The 19,746-nt window shown below is 37.7% G+C and overlaps 2 protein-coding genes across 2 annotated transcripts; both read left to right on the plus strand.

Moving 5' to 3' along the window:
• The first annotated feature begins 482 nt into the window (after nucleotides 1–482).
• Nucleotides 483–15,388, plus strand: LOC126977880 (uncharacterized). Its single transcript, XM_050826510.1, has 7 exons — nucleotides 483–572; nucleotides 646–795; nucleotides 874–1,024; nucleotides 6,240–6,324; nucleotides 8,810–8,921; nucleotides 12,885–13,069; nucleotides 15,111–15,388. Coding segments are annotated over exons 1-7 (963 nt in total). The 5' UTR covers nucleotides 483–570.
• A 1,477-nt stretch (nucleotides 15,389–16,865) lies between these two features.
• LOC126977943 (probable beta-hexosaminidase fdl) lies at nucleotides 16,866–19,032 on the plus strand. Its single transcript, XM_050826643.1, has 2 exons — nucleotides 16,866–17,119; nucleotides 17,201–19,032. Exons 1-2 carry the CDS (start codon nucleotides 17,013–17,015, stop codon nucleotides 18,882–18,884), a joined length of 1,791 nt encoding a protein of 596 aa, XP_050682600.1. The 5' UTR covers nucleotides 16,866–17,012; the 3' UTR covers nucleotides 18,885–19,032.
• The last annotated feature ends 714 nt before the right edge of the window (nucleotides 19,033–19,746 follow it).

Genomic DNA, 19,746 nt, shown 5'->3' on the forward strand with positions numbered 1-19,746 from the left:
TTTAAATACTTTAGAGTATTTTTTTGGTATATTCGAGAAAAGATGCATCATGATTACATGATGTAAGTACCATATCATATGATTACACTTGGGGTGCGTGGGGTCTATATTTTCATTGCTTGTTTTATTACTTTCCCATCTAAACCCCTAGGGGGCGTATTATTCTTACATAACGTTGGGTGAGGCCTATACGTTTTCTTTAATAGGAGTTCCTAGGCCCACTTTTTCACTACATCATAAGGTCTGTTTTACGGTATTTTCACCGAAAATACTCGAATACACAAAATTTGAGCCCATTTGAAAACCAGTTAATGGCTCTTATTTAAATATAACGCAACTGCTCCACCATTATCAGATTGGTTTCCTCAAATACATTAAAACGACACATTAGAACAAAATTTTTCTACCATAGAGTACCAATTATAATGTAATTTCTTATCTTGATTCCACTTCATTTGATATGTTGTGTCATTCGTCACTATAAGATTTCGACATTTCAATATACAAGTACATGAAAATATGAGAAGGCATATACTGAAAATCAAATTGATCTAATAAAGAAGCTAAATCATGTAGATAATATTTCGTATTCATGGATCTTTACTTTCGGCAGTGATTCTAATGTAGTCTTTTATAAACTTTCAGGGCTGCGTTTGAGTACGTCAGCAAACTAAATGTAAGAGCTGAAGGCAGATTGTCACTAATAGACTATCGTTTTGCGCGGCTTTCTGAAGAAATACCCCCTGATGATGGTTATGACCCAAGAGATCATAGGGAACCAAAATCTCCCATAACGCAAGTTGTAAAAACTTTATTATTTTTAATTGAGTTTGATTAAATAGTATCTGTATATATATATATTTTGATTTGCAGAACTTCCATGGCATATTTTAATCTGCTAAGAATAATATCGGGTGCTGGAGTCTTAGGGCTCCCTTTAGCTGTTAGCCAAGCTGGTATCATTTTAGGTCCCTTTATGTGTATATCGTTGGGTATTTTAATGATACACACAAATTTAACATTGGTTTGTATTTTAAATAATATTCTCTCTACTTATTAAATTAAAAGACTAATGGAACGGCCAACCATGCCTGTCATCAATTTTAGTCAACATTAGTCAACATTGTGTAAGACTCACTATTGTTCGGAATTAACTTAAATGTTTAGATATTTGATACAAACAATGGTATGTGAATACAAACATATTTTTTTAAATAGAATTAAATAAATTTCATCAGTGCATAAACAGACGTTACTGTAACTAAGGCTATGTACCTCCTTGGTATTCTGAATACTAAATTATCTATTCGGGCGAACGAATCATGCTCCATGTCCGATAAAGATCTTCTTGCTGGTCCAAATGATGGGATGTTCCAATTTTCTTAGTAAATCCCAGGCGTGCTCATTACGATACATTCCACAAGACTGTGGAGGGCAGTATCAGACTACGATGTTTTGTTCACGCAAAACGTTCTTCACCGAACTTGCAGTTTATGGGAATGGGTGAACCATGGGATATAGCACCTCGCTGTGGTATTTTCGCCAGTTATGTTGCCCCGTATCAAAACGAGATCAGTTCTCAACGTCAGCGAATCTTTTACTTCGCTGGAATTCGACCCTCCTCCCACAAGTCACAACACCGCAAGGAAAACTTCGTTTGCACCAGCTTTTAGTTGCGATTGTGGAAATTTATCGTTGTGAGTGTCACCATATTGCTCCACCTGTCCCTTGCGTTGATTATTTTTTCTGTTGTGTTTTAGGTTAGTGAATGTAAGATGTTTACCTATGGTTTATCTGTAAAGCGGTGTTGATAAACGATAAATGCTTTGTTATTATTGTGGAATATTTTTTGCAAATGTCTATTGTGGTATTAAAAACACTAATGATACATTTTTTTAATGATAATAAGGGATGAGCGAGGAGGACGTTCAGCTGGTAATTGATACGCCCTGTCCATTACAATGCAGTGCCGCTCAGGATTCTTGAAAGACCCGAAAATTGTGAATGGTACTACAACTGCGCTTGTCACCTTGAGACAAGTTGTTAAGTCTAATTTGTCCAGTAATTTGACTAGCTACGGCGCCCTGCAGACCGAAACACAGTAATGCTTACATATTACTGCTTCATGACAGAAATTGGTCATAGGCAGTTTTTACGGGTTAAAAGTTTATACTTTTTGGCGTAAGATAAAAACTTTAAAGTAGTTACTAGTAATACTCTTAAAATTGAAAAAATAAGAACAACATTTTATAATAGATAGACCAATTTATCACAAAGAACACAACACGATATTTCACTCTCATAAATGCGCCAAAAGAAGTATACCTTACTTCAAAAACCGTCTCAAAAAATTAAACAGGACCTACATCACAACGAAGTACACAGTTTAGTTGTAGTCAACCCAAAGTATTGAGTTTAAAAAAATGTTTGAAAAACTGATTGCAGCTGTGGTGCTTAAATGAAATAAGTCGTCAACTGAAAATACCGTATATTTCGTACAGATATGGTTTTCGTCTGGCATTAATGCATGGTCCACGTATTTGTAAAAATATAGGACGACGAGGACCGTAAGTATTTTAATATCTTCTTTAGCACCGTTGTGATTTGCAAGTCGAGTATAGATGAAACAAAACCAGAAATATCAGAACATGAAGTAGCTATTATAGTCGGCAAAGAGACCATACCTTATATTTTATTATATAGATAATATATTTTTTATTATTGAGTTAGAGCTTGGATCATTTATACGTCTAGATAGTATCTTGCTGTTAGACAACCGATAAAAACAGGCCAGGAATATTAGTTTAGTGTGCGTGACAAGCAAGGTCTTACACTCGAGATCAGTATGAAACTTTGTGTTAGTGTGTGTGAATTGCTCAAAATAGAGGTTAGTTATAAGTCCAATTTTTTCGACGTTTTCACAGCTGTCATAGTCTATCCAGACGTTTTACGGCCGTTCCTAATATACTATCTACAGATAGAGATAAACTACTACCTTCTACTGTCAGTAATTAGCTGTCAATAATCTGAAGCTGTCCCAATATACCCGATAAGTCATTCTTATCTTACTACCTTCTGCTGTCAGTAATTAGCTGTCAATAATCTGAAGCTGTCCCAATATACGCGATAAGTCATTCTTATCGCCTTATATTGGGACGCGTGAAATGCAATTTCCGTACAGACTTCTATCGCTGGTAAGCTATACGTCGTCGCATTGACAGACAGCGCGTACGGATACGGTGAGTTACCGTCGATAAGTTTATTGAGACAGAAAATTCAACGATAGTTACGATTTTTATCTCAAGTAAGAGATAGACTGAATATTGGGAATGGCCGTAAATGATCCTTGAGTTAGATAGTAATGGTCGGCGATGTCTAATGTCCTATATGCAGCATGGGAATCGTAGGAGCCATAGCCTTACAAAATACTAACGTATAGACAAACTAAGCGTGCAGGAAACAAGAATATCTTTAACAGAGTTAAAGCAAGAACCTATTGATACTGTAACCGATTATGGTTCATCATCATCATCAGCCGGAAGACGTCCACTGCTGTACAAATGCCTCCCTCAAAGATTTGCACGACGATCGGTCCTGCGCTGCCCTCGTCCAACGTAATCAGGCGACCTTGACCTGATCGTCATTCCATCTTGTAAGGGCCTACCAACACTGCGCCTTCGGGTACGTGGTCGCCATTCGAGGACCTTACTGCCGTCTGATAATGGTCACGGTTGATAAGTCGTGAACAGCCAAGCTTGGAATTAGCTCCTAAGCAGGGGCGTGCATTCCATATAGGCAATTGGGCAATGCCTACCTTTTTTTTTTTTAAATAACTGGCTCCGTCGACTGAATGTCGACGATTCGGCCAACGTCAAGGTGGAGAGATTTTTTATTTTAATTTAGCTGATTGAAGTATATAAAGAGCTGATTTAAAAGGAAATGATCGGTTGATATAGCTGTGGTTTTTACCTTAATAAGAACCTAAATTAATATATTATACCACTAGTATAAAGTTCACTCAGTTTCGTATCTATAATCAAACTTCTATTGAACACCCACCCAGTAAGTCTTACATTACGCTAAATACCTAGTAAAAACCATTGCTTGGCGAGGTAACGTCAACCTCTTCGCGTTATGCGTGAAATATCTAAATTTCTAACTATATTAGTTACCTACGTGTACCTAGCATGACACAAATTTAAGTATTAGGTTGACCAAACGATCCGGAACCTATATACAAACAACTTCAATATTTTGATCTCAAAACCTAGCGCTGTCCGATTAAATCGCAACTACTACTATTAAGTTCTACAGTGCCTACTTTATTAGAAAACCAATGCACGCCACTGCTCCGTAGCTAGTGTGTCTTCCACAGAAGCCACAGTACGAATAATAGAATAGAATGGAAACACTAGCGCACGCATTGTCGGGCTGTCAAGTCGTGTATACGCTAGTCTATTCTAAGTCTGTGTTTTCTTCACCTTCATTGTAAGAGGGAAACGCTCTTTATAATATAATAGGTACAATATCTAATTGCCTATCACCTATCCTGTATCTGTTTCGATCTCTGTCGACTCTGTTCTCGAATTTCGTAATAAGTTCTGCGAAAGACATAAGTTATCATTTATGTCAATAGATTATAATACTTAGATATTTTATTTTATGAAAATGGACGAGGCGAGCAGGACGTTAAACTGATACGCCCCGCCCATTACAATGCCACGCCACTTAGGCTTCTTGAAAAACTCAAAAATTCTGAACGGCACTACAACTGCGCTCGCCACCTTGAGACACAAGATATCAAGTCTCATTAGCCCAGTAATTTCAATAGCTACCGCGCCCGCGACCGAAACACAGTAATGCTGACACATTGCTGCTTCACGTCAGAAATAGGCGCCGTTGTGGTACCCATAATCTAGCCGGCTTCCTGTGCAAAGGAGTCTCCCACTGGTGTGGTGTCTCTTTCCATAGATGCCACAATGGGAAGAATAGAATAGAACCATACATTGGCTAAAGCATACATTGACAAATCAAAATTGGTCACCCATTGTCGGGCTGTCGGGTCGTCTATACGCTAGTATACCCTAAGTCTGCGTCTTCCCCGCCTTCATTCTAAGTAAAGCAAAACTTGGAGGGAAACTACCAGTGGGAGGCTCCTTTGCACCGGATGCCGGCTAGATTATGGGTACCACAACAGCGCCTATTTCTGCCGTGAAGTAGTACACATTACTGCAGCATTAGTGTGTTTCGGTCTCAAGGGCGCCGTAGCTAGTGAAATTACTGGGCAAATGAGACTTGACATCTTATGTCTCAAGGTGACGAGCGCAATTGTAGTGCCGCTCAGAATTTATGTTTTTTTCAATAATCCTGAGCGGGACTGCATTGTAATGGGCAGGGCGTATCAATTACCATCACCTGAACGTCCTGCTCGTCTCGTCCCTTATTTTCATAAAAAAATAGATACAATATCTTCTTATTTTATACCAGTGGGAGGCTCCTTTGCACGGGATGCCGGGTAGATTTTGGGTACCACAACGACGCCTATTTCTGCCGTGAAGCAGTAATGTGTAAGCATTACTGTGTTTCGGTCTGAAGGGCGCCGTAGCTAGTGTAATTACTGGGCAAATGAGACTTAACATCTTATGTCTCAAGGTGACGAGCGCAATTGTAGTGCCGCTCAGTTTTTGGGTTTTTCAAGAATCCTGAAAGGCCCATTGTAATGGGCAGGGCGTATCAATTACCATCAGTTGAGCGTCCTGCTCGTCTCGTTCCGTATTGGCATAAAAACAAAATCTATTGTCTATCAGTTATCCTTTATAACAGCTTAGCTTTATATCTTGTTTTGAACTTTTTAGTCGATCTTCGTAATAAGTTCTGCGAAAGACATAAGTTATCATTTATGTCAATCTAATATATAAAATTCTCATGTCGCGGTGTTTGTAGTTAAACTCCTTCGAAACAGCTTGACCGTTTCTCATGAAATTTTGAGTGCATATTGGGTAGATCTGAGAATCGGACAACATCTATTTTTCATCCCCCTAAGTGTTAAAGGTGGTCACGCCAAATTTTTTGTTTTTAGTTTATTTAGCTTAAAAAATTACATACAACTTCAAATTTTCACCCATCTACGATCAACAGTTACTTTTGTATCGCGATTTTAATATCGGCAATACAACGTTTGCTGGGCCAGCTAGTAGTTTATAATATTTAGTTACTCACTTGTATAATTATACTTTCAGAACAATCATAGCAGTGTTAATGATGCTGAGCCAGCTTGGTATTTGTACAGTGTTCGTTATATTTACAACGGACAGTTTGAGAGACGTAAGTTTTATTTCTTTGTATAAACAATGTGTTATGTTTTTTAGATTTAGGTATAATATGTGAAATGTAAAATGATGCAACAAACACACTCAAACGTCAAATAGTCAATGTCTTACACGAGTAAGTCAAAAAAGTAAATGTAAATTAATACAAAAGTTATTGAGTATATATATACAGTAGCTGCATCATCCACATACAACATAAATAAATAAAGGTATTCTATGAGCATTTTATAAGCGATTATAAATAAATAAATATGTATTTATCCATACATATATATACACACACAATAACTTTTAAGAATCTGAAACCGAGTCTCCGGCAACAGGATCATCCTGCCACCACAAGCAGCGCCCGTTCACGAGCATGACGCATGAGCCAGCCATCGCCTCCCTCAACCATATTTTAGGGAAGGGGATGACCCGTCCCATGTCGCCGCCACAAGCAGTGTCGTATTTCGCCGTTAATCTCCACAACAGCAGCCTGTCTTTAGTAAACATTGAGACTATCTACAACCCAAATTACAGATTAATCAAATAATTAATTTTAAAATTTATTGAAGTAGGCGTTACTCTGCGGAAATCTATATTTATACAAATGATTTAAGTTTTCTTTAGTGTTAATTCCGCCAATATTTGTTTTTAAACAATTCGACACGTGTTTCGCCTCTACACGATGCATTCTCAAGACGTGTTGTCTCGCCAAAATCTGGCACAAGACTCTCGAGATGTCTCGTGCCAGATTTTGGCGAATTGTTTAAAAACAAATATTGGCGGAATTAATACTAATGAAAACTTAAATCATTTGTATAATTATGGATTTCCGCAGAGTAACGCCTACTTCAATGAATTTTAATTCTTTGTATAAATTCTGCGTGCCACTTAAAATTGTATAATATTATTTTAAGTTGATAGTAAATAGGCTAAGTTTTTGTATGATTTAAAAGATGGGCTGGAAGTTTCATAACAGTTCTTCTTCCCGTGTCATAGCCCCTTTACGAAGTAACGTAGCTTCATGATGTTTACCAAGTGTTGTTGCAATATGTTATATCACTCCTTATGGTAAATAAATGTATTATAAATAGGAAAGATTTGATTGTTTATTTGCATTGAATAGGCTCCGAAACTACTGAACCTGTTTGAACAATTCTTTCACTGTTGGGAAGCTACACTGTTGGTTGTTGCTACACAGTTGACATAGGCTCTATTTTTTTTAAATTGGGATCCTTTCTAAAACTCCAATAATGTAACCCAAGGTGTATAAAAGTTTCCAAAAATATTATTTACATCGCGTGCGCTGCGAAAAGTATTGATGATAGAATAAAATAATGTACTACGACTTTGCAGAACAAATCATTTTTTACAAAAGTGTCGCGACAGCATATTATGTTATTAGTGTTCTTTTATTTAAAAAAAATAATTGAAATGTTGCTACTGAGTGGTCCTGTGTGGACGCGGATGAAGTCGTGGGGCATCAGCTAGTCAAATATAAAATACGCAAATACATTGCCATCTTATAGTGCTACGAGACTAACATGAGTGAGTACCTACAAACCAAACCAGGAGCAAATTTAACCACATCCTGCAACAATGACCTCTTCCCTTATTCCCACCAAAACTGATAAACTATCAAATCAAATCAAATCAAAATCAGTTTATTCACGTAGGTCACGGAAATGACACTTATGAATGTCAAAAAAATATATTTTTCTTATTGAATCTACCGCTACTTCGTAAAGGGTTGAGCTAATGAGAAGAAGTAGCAAGAAACTCATTGCCACTCTTTTATATCCAGATTTACCTTTACATCGATTTACAAATCATTTCAATCACAATATAATATGTAAAATGTAAAATGATGCAACAAACACACTCAAACGTCAAATGGTCAATGTCTTACACGAGTAAGTCAAAAAAGTAAATGTAAATTAATACAAAAGTTATTGTGTACAGTAGCTGCATCATCCACATACACCATAAATAAATAAAGGTATTCTATGAGCATTTTATAAGCGATTATATTTTTTTTTATGGAATAGGAGGACAAACGAGCGTACGTAGAGGTCACCTGTTGTTAAGTGATCACCGCCGCCCATACTCTCTTGCAACACCAGAGGAATCACAGGAGCGTTGCCGGCCTTTAAGGAAGGTGTACGCGCTTTTTTAAAATAAATAATAATAAATAAATATAAATAAATAAATATGTATCCATACATATATAAACACACAATAACTTTAAAGAATCTGAAATCGAGTCTCCGGCAACAGGATCATCCTGCCACCACAAGCAGCGCCCGTTCACGAGCATGACGCATGAGCCAGCCATCGCCTCCCTCAACCATATTTTAGGGAAGGGGACGACCCGTCCCATGTCGCCGCCACAGTGTCGTATTTCGCCGTTAATCTCGACAACAGCAGCCTGTCTTTAGTAAACATTGAGACTATGTACAACCCAAATTACAGATTAATCAAATAATTAATTTTAGATTATGGATTGGAAAACTTCAAAACCAGCAATTTTGGCCATGTTAATTCCATTTTTGCTGCTAGAATACTTCATGAAGACTTTGTCTATAATCAGCTACGTGTCCTTGTTTGGTAAGTCTTGTTTAGATGATATTTAAGTTTGATAGAGTTGAAACAAATAATTCGCATTAATTATGCAATTTTGGTTTACTGCAACAGTGTGTTAACTTAAACTGCGTTGACAAGAAACATCGTCTTTTACAGTTTCAAACAATTTTTATATTCAAATTCAAATATTTTTATTCAAAATAGGATTTATAATCACTTATTGAACGTCAAAATCTACCACCCATTCAAAAGAGACTGCCTCAGACCTGAGAAGAATGGGCGCAAGAAACTCAGCGGGCTTTTTTTTTATATAAAATATGGATTACAATGTAATATCGTACAATAAACATTAATAATTAAAGAGCCTGAGGGTGTTCGCTTTAATCCCAGTCCGTGGTGTCATTAAGAAAATTGTTTATGCTATAATAACCTTTCCCACACAAACAAACGTAAAAAACTTTAACAATTCTTTTAAATTTCGTAACACATTTGTTTTGTACATTTTCTGGGATCATATTGTAGAAGCATATACATCGCCCAACAAAAGACTTACTAACTCAACCCAACCGAGCAGTAGGCATAACAAGTTTATTTTTGTTCCTCGTGTTAACATTATGAATGTCACAGTTTCTAGAAAATTCCTCAATGTGCTTATGAACATAAAAACATCAAAAATGTATTGAGAAGCAACAGTCAAAATGTTTATTTCTTTAAATTTTTCTCTTAATGATTCTTTAGGACCTAGGTTATAAATCGCGCGAATAGCCCTCTTCTGCAGCACAAAGATAGTATTAATATCGGCCGCACTGCCCCATAACAATATACCATAGGACATAATACTATGAAAATAACTAAAGTATACTAATCTCGCCGTATCTATGTCAGTTAACCGTCTGATTTTCTAAACCGCATATGCTGCAGAACTAAGCCTGTTCGCCAATCCTTCAATATGGGGGCCCCACTGCAATTTGGAATCAAGAGTAATGCCAAGAAATATAGCAGATTCCACTGGTTTTACCACCTCTCCATTTAATAAAATATTCGCATCTACATTTTTGACATTTGGCGCGGTGAATTTAATATATTTGGTTTTATGATTATTTAACAATAAGTTATTGGCGCTAAACCAGTACACGATGTCAGATAGAGCATTGTTTACTTCGTCATATAAAACTTGGCTTCGTTTCACTTTGAATATAAGTGAAGTGTCATCCGCAAACAATACCACCTTGTGTTTTTTTTCTACAAGGTTAGGTAGATCATTTATATAAATTAGGAAGAGGAAGGGTCCAAGAATAGATCCTTGTGGTACCCTCATACCGAGAGGAGTCCCAGGAGATCTCCTGCCATTCACCTCGACCCTCTGAATATACTACACGGCTTCCAATTGAAAATAACTACATTGTTATCAAATGGTAAACACTCGTGCTTACCTGAAAAGGGGTTGTGAAAAACGACCGAGAAACGAACAAAAACTGATCCAATTGATCGTTTTTTAAGGAACCAAAGTATTTTTTGAAATGGTTTTTCATATGAAGGAATCCTTCGACATGCAAAGTACATCGAGAACCACGCTATCCATTGGTGAAAACAACATGAAAATTGCTGCAGTAGTGTTTCAGTTTATCGCGAACAGACAGAGAGACGCGGCGGTGGACTTTGAATATGTAGTGATGATCAGAATCTTTTACATTAACTATTATAAAATAAACTAGAAATTAGAAATGTCCCCCCGTAAATACCTTTTCCCCTTCAGCACATACTACTAATAAATTTTTTTCAGTCTGTTTCAAATATTAATTTTTAAGTCCCTATGCTAGAAGGAGGGTTGTTTTTCGAGAGTTTGTAATTGTTTGGCACGCTCTGCGGCCTGAATGTCTCAATGAATTATTATTGATGTCACTTAGCAACATTGACGATTTCATGACGACTTTATTGTTTTAGGGTATTTTCATTTCCGAATTACACATGTTTTAATGCACATTCTGTCGTCCACGCGTACTGCCAGGGCTACCTATAACGCTTTACTTAGGGCCCGCGTCGAAGGAGGGTTTCCATTGATTGAGCGCTAACTTATCTATTTTTATTCCAAGGCTCAAATAATTTGTCGGTTTTTCATTGAATTATAGACTATAATGTGTGCCTGACATGTCGTCACTACTAAATAACGTAACTGGAGTCTCATTTTATTTAAATCTGTCTGTTTCAGGTAACTTCCTCAACTTGATTGGCTTAACTATTGTTACTTACCATATATTTGCTTCGCCTCATGGACACGTTATCATGGCCACTACTGATCCTTTAGCTTTCTATTTTGTAATTGGCAGCTGCCTTTTCAATTTGAGCGCATTGGCAGTTGTAAGTGGTTTTTACTTTACATGTTCATCAAAAGAATTTTATTTTCGAGCCAGGGACGGCTTTAACTATGGCGCAGGGTTTGCAGTACTTACAGTACACCCGGGCATAGAGTGTTAGGCATGTGCGTAAGAGGAAACATTAGCTGAGCCTTTTCCAGCTTCCTTTTCGCGCTGACGCGGGCGAGACAACAATCAGTGCTATATGGACAATTACAGTTCCGACAAAAAATCTCGATCTAAAAAGAATGATTACAATGTACAAAGGTCCAATTTCGCGAAAGAGGTCACTCGTCGAATCCAACTCGGATGGGCAGCGTTCCGTGAAGCTCCATGAAATTTCCCTGCGAGACCGAATCCGAAATGAGGAGATTCGTATGAGAACCAAAGTTACCGGCATAGTCCAAATGATTACGAAACTGAAGTGGCAGTGGGCAGGGCACATAGCTCGACGGACAGATGGCTATTGGGGCAGTAAAGTCCTCGAATGGCGACCACGTACCGGAAGACGCAGTGTTGGTAGGCCCCCCACAAGATGGACCGACGATCTGGTCAGGATCGCCGGAATACGTTGGATGAGGGCAAAGACCGATCGTCGTGGAAATCTTTGGGGGAGGCCCTTGTCCAGCAGTTGACGTCTTCCGGCTGATAAATAAGAAGAAGTAAAAGCAGGTACTTATTTTAGTTTGAATACAAATTTAAGAAAATTTGCTGAATGCTAAACATTGATTTTAAAACTTGCAGATTCTTTCACTAGACAAGGCTTTGAAGGATCCGAGAGTTTTGACCAAACCATTTGGGATACTTACGATTGGTTTGTTTGTGCCCACTCTGATAAGTACACTGTTCGGTGTGCTAGGGTATTGGTCATTTGGTACTATGGAAGAGAATGTATTACGGTTTCTGCCGTTCGATGACGAGTATGTTTCTTCAGCCGATATTTTCTAATTTAAATTGTATGGAGTCCCTAAAAAGACTTAATAATAAACTCATATGTTTCTTGAAATTCACCTACCCTACCCTAAGAGTAAGAATATGCCTCGCAGTCGCTGCCTCGATACCTCGATGTCAATATCGCGATTTTTACATGGATGTCGGTGCGAAATAGTCGGCTGGATGCTCAGTTTAGTTGCTTAGACGTCTGCTTACGGTAAAGTGGCTGCGACAGTGTAATTCACAACCATAATCAGATTTAAACAACCACAACAAGCTAGATCACATCGATGCTTGCAGTCGACCGCGATTTAAAAACAAAATATTTTGTTTTCTCGTAGGTAAATATCGAAGTGACCCCCGATGTGTCGCAGTGAGAGGTACCTTTCGACATTTTCGCGCTTGTCTGTTTGCATATGACATTTGTTTTAAATCGTGACATCGAGGTAGCAAGCGAAACCGCGACCGCGACATATCTCAGTGAGGCATCTTCGGCATGATTTTACCCTTACAAAGAGTTTCTGCCGCTGAATAGGAAGTTCCAGTCAAGTGAAATTTGTAAAGGCCCAACCAAACGGTAGAATGAACTACTTTTTTTTCTAAATCAATCTTGCAATAAGTCCTTAGATATGATTATTTTATAAACTCATGACTAAGATCGAAGTTTCGTATATAATAATGAAATGAAATTACTTTTCAGCTCAGCCATGGCCGCCATCGGATTGTATCTCATTGCCATTGCCTTTATTTACCCCATACAATGCTATCCAGCTATCCAGATGATTACCGATGTTATTAAGAACTGGGATCCCACGGAATCAATGTCGGACGAAAATGTTCTTCTCATTGAGAAAATTGCAAGGCCGACATTTGTGCTCACTTCATGTAGGTCAATTTCTTTTTATCTATGTTTATCAAGACCCTCGTCAGACACACTATTCCGTGAATAAGGAGACGTCTCAATACGTAATCTGCTCTCTTTTATTTTTAATTTTAGACTTTGATCATGAATTACTTAATGACACGCACATAGAAATCTAAATAAGAAGGTACCAAATAGGAAGGAAATGGTATCATACCACTGGTATGTATAGCTGTTTTAAGCATGTCGCCTCATACGTGTCTTAGATACACCAGCGTTTAAGTACCCCTTATTCATAATGGTCCGCTAACTTTAAACAGCCGCTTAGGAGTGCTTTTTCTCATTCTGATTTAGGTCAATAGAAGAAGACAGAGTGAGAATTAGCAATGCTTTAAGTTAGCAGACTATTATGAATAAGGGGGATTACCCCCTTATAAATCTCAACGGCGGACGTGAAACAAAGCGTAAATATAGTCTTTCAATATTTATTACGTTCCTTTTAATGGAAGAGGGTGACAAACAACCGTACGGGTCACATGATTTTGATTGATCATCGCCCCCTATATTCTCTTGCAGCATTAGATGAATCACAGGAGGGTTAACGGCCTTTTAGAAAAGTGTACGTGCCTGTGTAGGACACCACATGTCCTATATACATTGAACAAGAAAACTTTTTCCTTATTTTGGTTATACGTATCGTTTTTTTTTAAAGGAGGTCCTTTAAATTCGGTGGCAGGCATCAGGTCAAACAGCTCTTCGGAACACTCACGGGAGTGTTCTGCAGAATCTCTTCCGCTCCCTGCCGCTTTACCAATCTAAATATGATTACATTTCATCGGCCTTCAATTGAACTGCTATTTTTTCAAATAAAATTTATTGCGACCATTTTTCAATATAAGATTCTTGGTTATTTTGATTGCTGAACAAATGTTTCATATGTACGCAAAAGACGTGCCGCAAGGAACTTTCAAATGTAACATCTCTATACCCTTTATTTACATTTTTATGGATTGCACCGATGGGAAAGTAGGGAGGCCTACAAACTGTGCCTTGTAAAATTTTGGAACCCATTTATAATAAGTATAAGTTATTAGTCATTAGTATAATATAATATAAACATAATATAGTCATAGTTATAAGTCTTAATGTAGGTACATGAACAAGTCCGTCAAGGCCTCCTTCGCCTTTTTTCATATTTGCCTGTTTTTGCACAGTCTATACCAGCAACATTTGCAATATCTTCAATCCACCGTTATTTTTGACCAAAACCTTTCCACTTTTTGGTTCTTAGAGGCACCTACTTTCTGTTAGGCCAGCTACATGACTTTAGTTTTTAGTGAGTGAATTTGTTACGAAAGTCTCATTTAGAATTTTACAGTTCATAGTTTTCTGTATGTTTCGAATATTTAAAATACTTCTTTCTATTGCTCTATTTGACAAGGTACCAAATAAAACTATTTCTAAAGATTAATATACATTAAAAAATATTACGGACACTACTGCTAGAATGGCACACACATACATTAAGTATAGAGGTTTAATGTGACATGGGTACCTTCAAAGAAAGCGCGTACACCTTCCTTTAAGACCGGCAATGCTCCTGTGAATTTGGGCGGCGGTGATGACTTAACACCAGGTAACCCGTACGATCGTTTGTCACTCTTTCATAAAAACAACAATGATAAATAAAACGTAATTAAGTTCAAACTTAAAAATTAAATGAATCATGGTCGAATTGCGATCAGTTGTTAAATATATTACTTTGTCTTCACTAACGTGACTCAGCTGAGACGAAGTCACAAGAAACTTTAATAGAAAGAAAAGTCTTTACTGATCTAACCCTGGAGACCAAATATTCGCCGATTATAGCCGCCCACTATCTCTTGTAACACCAGAGGAATCACAGGAGCGTTGCCGGCCTTTAAGGAAGGAGTATGCGCTTTTTTTGAAGGTATCGAAGTAGGTCGTATCGTCCCGGAAACACCGCACAAGGAAGCTCATTCCACAGCTTTGTAGTACGTGGAAGAAAGCATATTTAATTATTAATTTAATACATTGTTTCAGTTTTAGTGTGCTACTGCATTCCGGTCCAAGGCGCCTTCGTGGCGTTTGTCGGGAACCTATGCACAACCCTGTTAGCGGTGGTGTTTCCTGTTTTGATGGAGCTTTGCATACTATATCCAAATTTCAAAGGCGTTAATAGATTCTATCTAATAAAAGATCTCATTATTATTATCTTCGGTCTCTCGTGCTGGTTGCTTGGCGTTATCCTGTGTGGCTATCTCATTTATGTGAGAATTTTATCATTACATTCGGTTAACAATGTTGAATTTTATCGTTAATAGGTAAATATAGAGTTATGAATTTTATTGTTTTTTTATTTTGTGCTTACTAACGGCCGTTCCCAATATATGTACTATCTACAGATAGAGATAAATTACTACCGTGCAGTAATTAGCTGTCAATAATCTGAAGCTGTCCCAATATACCCGAAAAGTCATTGTTGTCGCCTTATATTGGGACAAGTGAATTGCAATTTCCATACAAACTTCTATCGCTGGTAAGCTATACCTCCTCCCACTGACAGACAGCGTGAAGGGATTAGGTGAGTTAATGTCGATAAGTTTCTTGGGACAGAAAAGTCAACGATAGTTATGATTTTTATCTCAAGTAGGCCACAACCGGAGATAGGCTGAATATTGGGAACGGCCGTAAGTTTTCGTATATTTGAATTCCTCGTAGTGAACCTAAAGTAGCTACTTTAACGACACGATAAAGAATGTAAATAAATATATTCAAATATAATTTGCGCATGATTGCGAGCACATAACAATTATACTCCTAGCGGATTGATGGCGAGTTACGTGTTTCTTCACGGACACAGAGACCAATAATTAACGTTATTGAGCTCTGAATTGCCAACCAAGAATTTTGTACGATTAAAAAATAAATAAATACAGAAACGAGAAAACGAGTGTCACCTCGAGCATAATCCAAACAGGATTAATAACTATTGAGACTTTTATATGTTTGAATAAATTTGTTCACAAAATGTCCTGTTAGTTTTCCTACGGTTTTCTATACAGATGTATACACATCTGACGGATTTACTGTTGTTACATTAATTAAATTAAAACCATGCCATACTGACACCTGAGAATGAACTAGCATCAATACAGAAAACATAAATAAAAACGATACGCTATCTAAAAGGGGCACGCGGAGACTACTTCTAAAGTAATTCTAAGGCTCAAATCTTGTAGAAATGTGAATGAATAAAACACATTACTTAAAAGCAAGTAAATTAAGTAAAGGACTAAAAAGATTTAAAAAATTTATTGAATTAGGCGTTACTTTGCGGAACTCCATAATTATACAAATGATTTAAGTTTTCTTTAGTGTTAATTCCGTCAATATTTGTTTTTATAACAAAATTTGGCACGATTACGATTTTGGCGAGACAACACGTCCTGAGGATGCCTCGTGTAGAGGCGAAACACGTGTCGAATTGTTATAAAAACAAATATTGGCGGAATTAATACTAAAGAAAACTTAAATCATTTGTATAAAAGGATTTAAGAGACCAAAACTCTTTTGTCTCTGCTGGTGCACTGGTGATCTATCAATTACCTACCTCAACTAACTGGTTCATAAAAGTTCGAAGATGTTGTGAAATATAAATAGATTAAAGTACAGATACTTTAAATTTCTGGTCTGTGGTATTTTATGATACCAATACTTCTTCTAAGTAAGTATACCTTAGAATATTGACACTAATACGTAATCAATTTAAATCAAAATAAGACAGGTGTACACAACTGGAGTTAGTGGTAACCTATTAACATTGCTTAGTATTCATTCTCATAATGAAAAAATAATTCTAACCCAATGTTGAAAAAACACCGTAAATGGTTACTACAAGATTATACTTACGTTTTAAAATCCTCAAAGAGTTGTAGGTAAATCATGCAACTATACATTTATATCAAAGTTCCGGAAATTTCGAAATTAAAAGTGATAAGAGGATATTTATTAATGTTTACTATAATATACCAAGTCCCTGGGCTCTTGCAGTATGTAAACCATTTTCAGGTCAAGTTCTATTGTATTCATTTCATTATTATAATATAAATTGTAATATAAATTCATTGTAGAAATAAAGTACCGATTTGGAGCTGGCACTGCGTCCATGAGAAATGTGTCCCAGTAAAGGCAACAATGAAGGAGAAAATGCAATCACTAACGACATGTAACCTGCTTTGTGGCTCCGTGTATCTGTGGCCCCAACCCACTGGTCATGTCAGCTTATCCACATCAGCTGTTCCAGTCAGATCTGATTTATTTCAGCTGAACATTATCTCTACCTCTTCAAGATCTGTACGCGAACACATAGAAGAAGCTTTTGATAATTTCAAAGATGTTTTAAAGGGAATGGAATATAAAGTACGCACGTTTGATGAATGGCGAGCGGTTTATATAAAAGTAGGTATGAACGAGAACGCTAATTCGGATCCTAGATTACGCCTCGATACTGATGAAAGCTACAAATTATCTGTGAAACCAGACAATACCTCGAGCAGCACACTTATTGCAGAAATATTAGCTAATTCATTTTGCGGAGTTCGACACGCGCTGGAAACTCTATCTCAGCTTATTTGGCTGGATGTGTACGCCGGCTCACTCATCATGTTAGAAGCCGCTTTAGTAGAAGACGCCCCTCGCTTTAAATACCGAGGACTTATGTTGGATACAGCACGCAATTACTTTCCTATCACTGATTTAATTCGAACTATAGACGCTATGTCAGCGTGTAAGCTAAACACATTCCACTGGCATATTACCGACTCGCAAGCATTTCCGCTGTTAGTGTCTGGTATTAACCAGTTATCATTTTACGGTACTTATAGTTCCAGTGTTGTATATACTCCTGACGACGTCCGAGCTGTAGCTCAATACGCCAGGGTTCGCGGAATACGCGTCCTATTAGAGGTGGATGTTCCAGCACATGTTGGCTCCGGTTGGTATTGGGTCAATAGCTCGGTAGATAACAATCTTGTTTTCTGCTTGGATGCAACTCCGTGGTCTGCTTACTGTAAATACCCACCTTGCGGACAATTAAACCCTCGCAGCGCTGATGTGTTCGATATTCTACAAAGCTTATACTCAGAAATAATAAAACTGACGGGTGTTGATGATATTTTTCACTTGGGTAATGACGACGTGTCCCTTAGATGCTGGGCAGACCATTTTGATACCATTAATCCTATGAAGTTGTGGTTTGAATTCAATATAAATGCCTTGAAACGCTTGCAGTTGGCTAATGTCCAGTTACCAAATTTGATAATCTTATGGTATTCGCACTTGAGTGAAAGTTTAAGGGTGGGCTTAAAGGAATTTGTTCCTAAAATAGGTTTACAGACAAGAGAATTCTCAGGGACTCAGAAATATGCTAAAGGTTTAAAAATTATAGTATCTCATGAAGACATGTGGGATTTGAATGGCGGGCATGGAAATTGGTATGACGAGTCTGGTGGCGCTTTATATAATTCGTGGCAGAAAGTGTACGAGCATAGACCTTGGGCACGGAAAAATATACAAAATATGTTAGGTGGTGAGGCCACTGTGTGGTCTCCAACATTGGGCTCTGGAGGATTGGATGCTAGGGTGTGGCCCCGAGCGGCTGCACTGGCGGAGAGGCTGTGGTCGGACAGGCCGGAAGGTGCAACTCGGTCTGTACAAGCACGACTGGATGTCCAACGCACGCGACTGATTAAGCGAGGTGTTCAAGTAGCACCTTTATGGTCGTTATGGTGTACACATAATCCATATACGTGCTAATATCAATAATATTTTTTTCATAATATATTATCAATGGTACTGAATTATTGCAGTTTAATAAATTTTCTGTAATTCCTTTTTTTTTAATTATCTAGATGTTTTGTTTTCTAAAAGCGATTCTTAATAAATTATATTATATCGGAACATAGTTTTGTGTATGTATGCGTGTTTTTATATTTTCATTCCTCTCTTGTAGGCTTCATTTTACAACCAAAAGCATGGAATTAAAACCCAAAGCACAAATACGTTAAGATATATTATGGCATCAGTATAGGTATGTCGATAGTTATAGTTTGTTAGTTTTTGTGCGTCGTGTACTCGAATGAAGAGTATTTTAACATGTTCATCTGTCTAGGACGCAATAATTGTAACTACGCCGCAGCTCATAGAGATTACGAACAAAGTTATGACACTTCCGCTTGGTTTGGAGTTGCCGTCTGCACATGCGAGAGTACACTACGGCAGCGCTCACGCAAAATTTTTCGGGCGTCGGTAGATAGTATCTACAAGGAGCGTACGGCACTCCAGGAATCCGGTGAGGTGGTGCCGCCTGGCTCTCGACCTCACGCCGCTCGACTCTTAACCGTTGGGGACAAGTGAAAGAATACGTGTTCCGCAAAATTTGTGGCACTGAGAGTCGTTAGAGCGCTTTCGAACTACCTCCGATCAGAGTCCGATCCGTACTCGTGAAAATACAGGTCTAGAAATCTCGGAGTGAATTCAGATATTGCTTACGCACTAGTCCGATCTCTGATCCAAGTCCAAGCAATTCAGGGGCCACATTTTGGCATGCGGCATTTTACACGAAGCTACACCAGAGCATTCACGCCGTTCATTATGAATCCTTTCAACCGGCCTCAAC

Source organism: Leptidea sinapis, chromosome 46, assembly GCF_905404315.1.
Source record: "Leptidea sinapis chromosome 46, ilLepSina1.1, whole genome shotgun sequence".
Taxonomy (NCBI): domain Eukaryota; kingdom Metazoa; phylum Arthropoda; class Insecta; order Lepidoptera; family Pieridae; genus Leptidea; species Leptidea sinapis.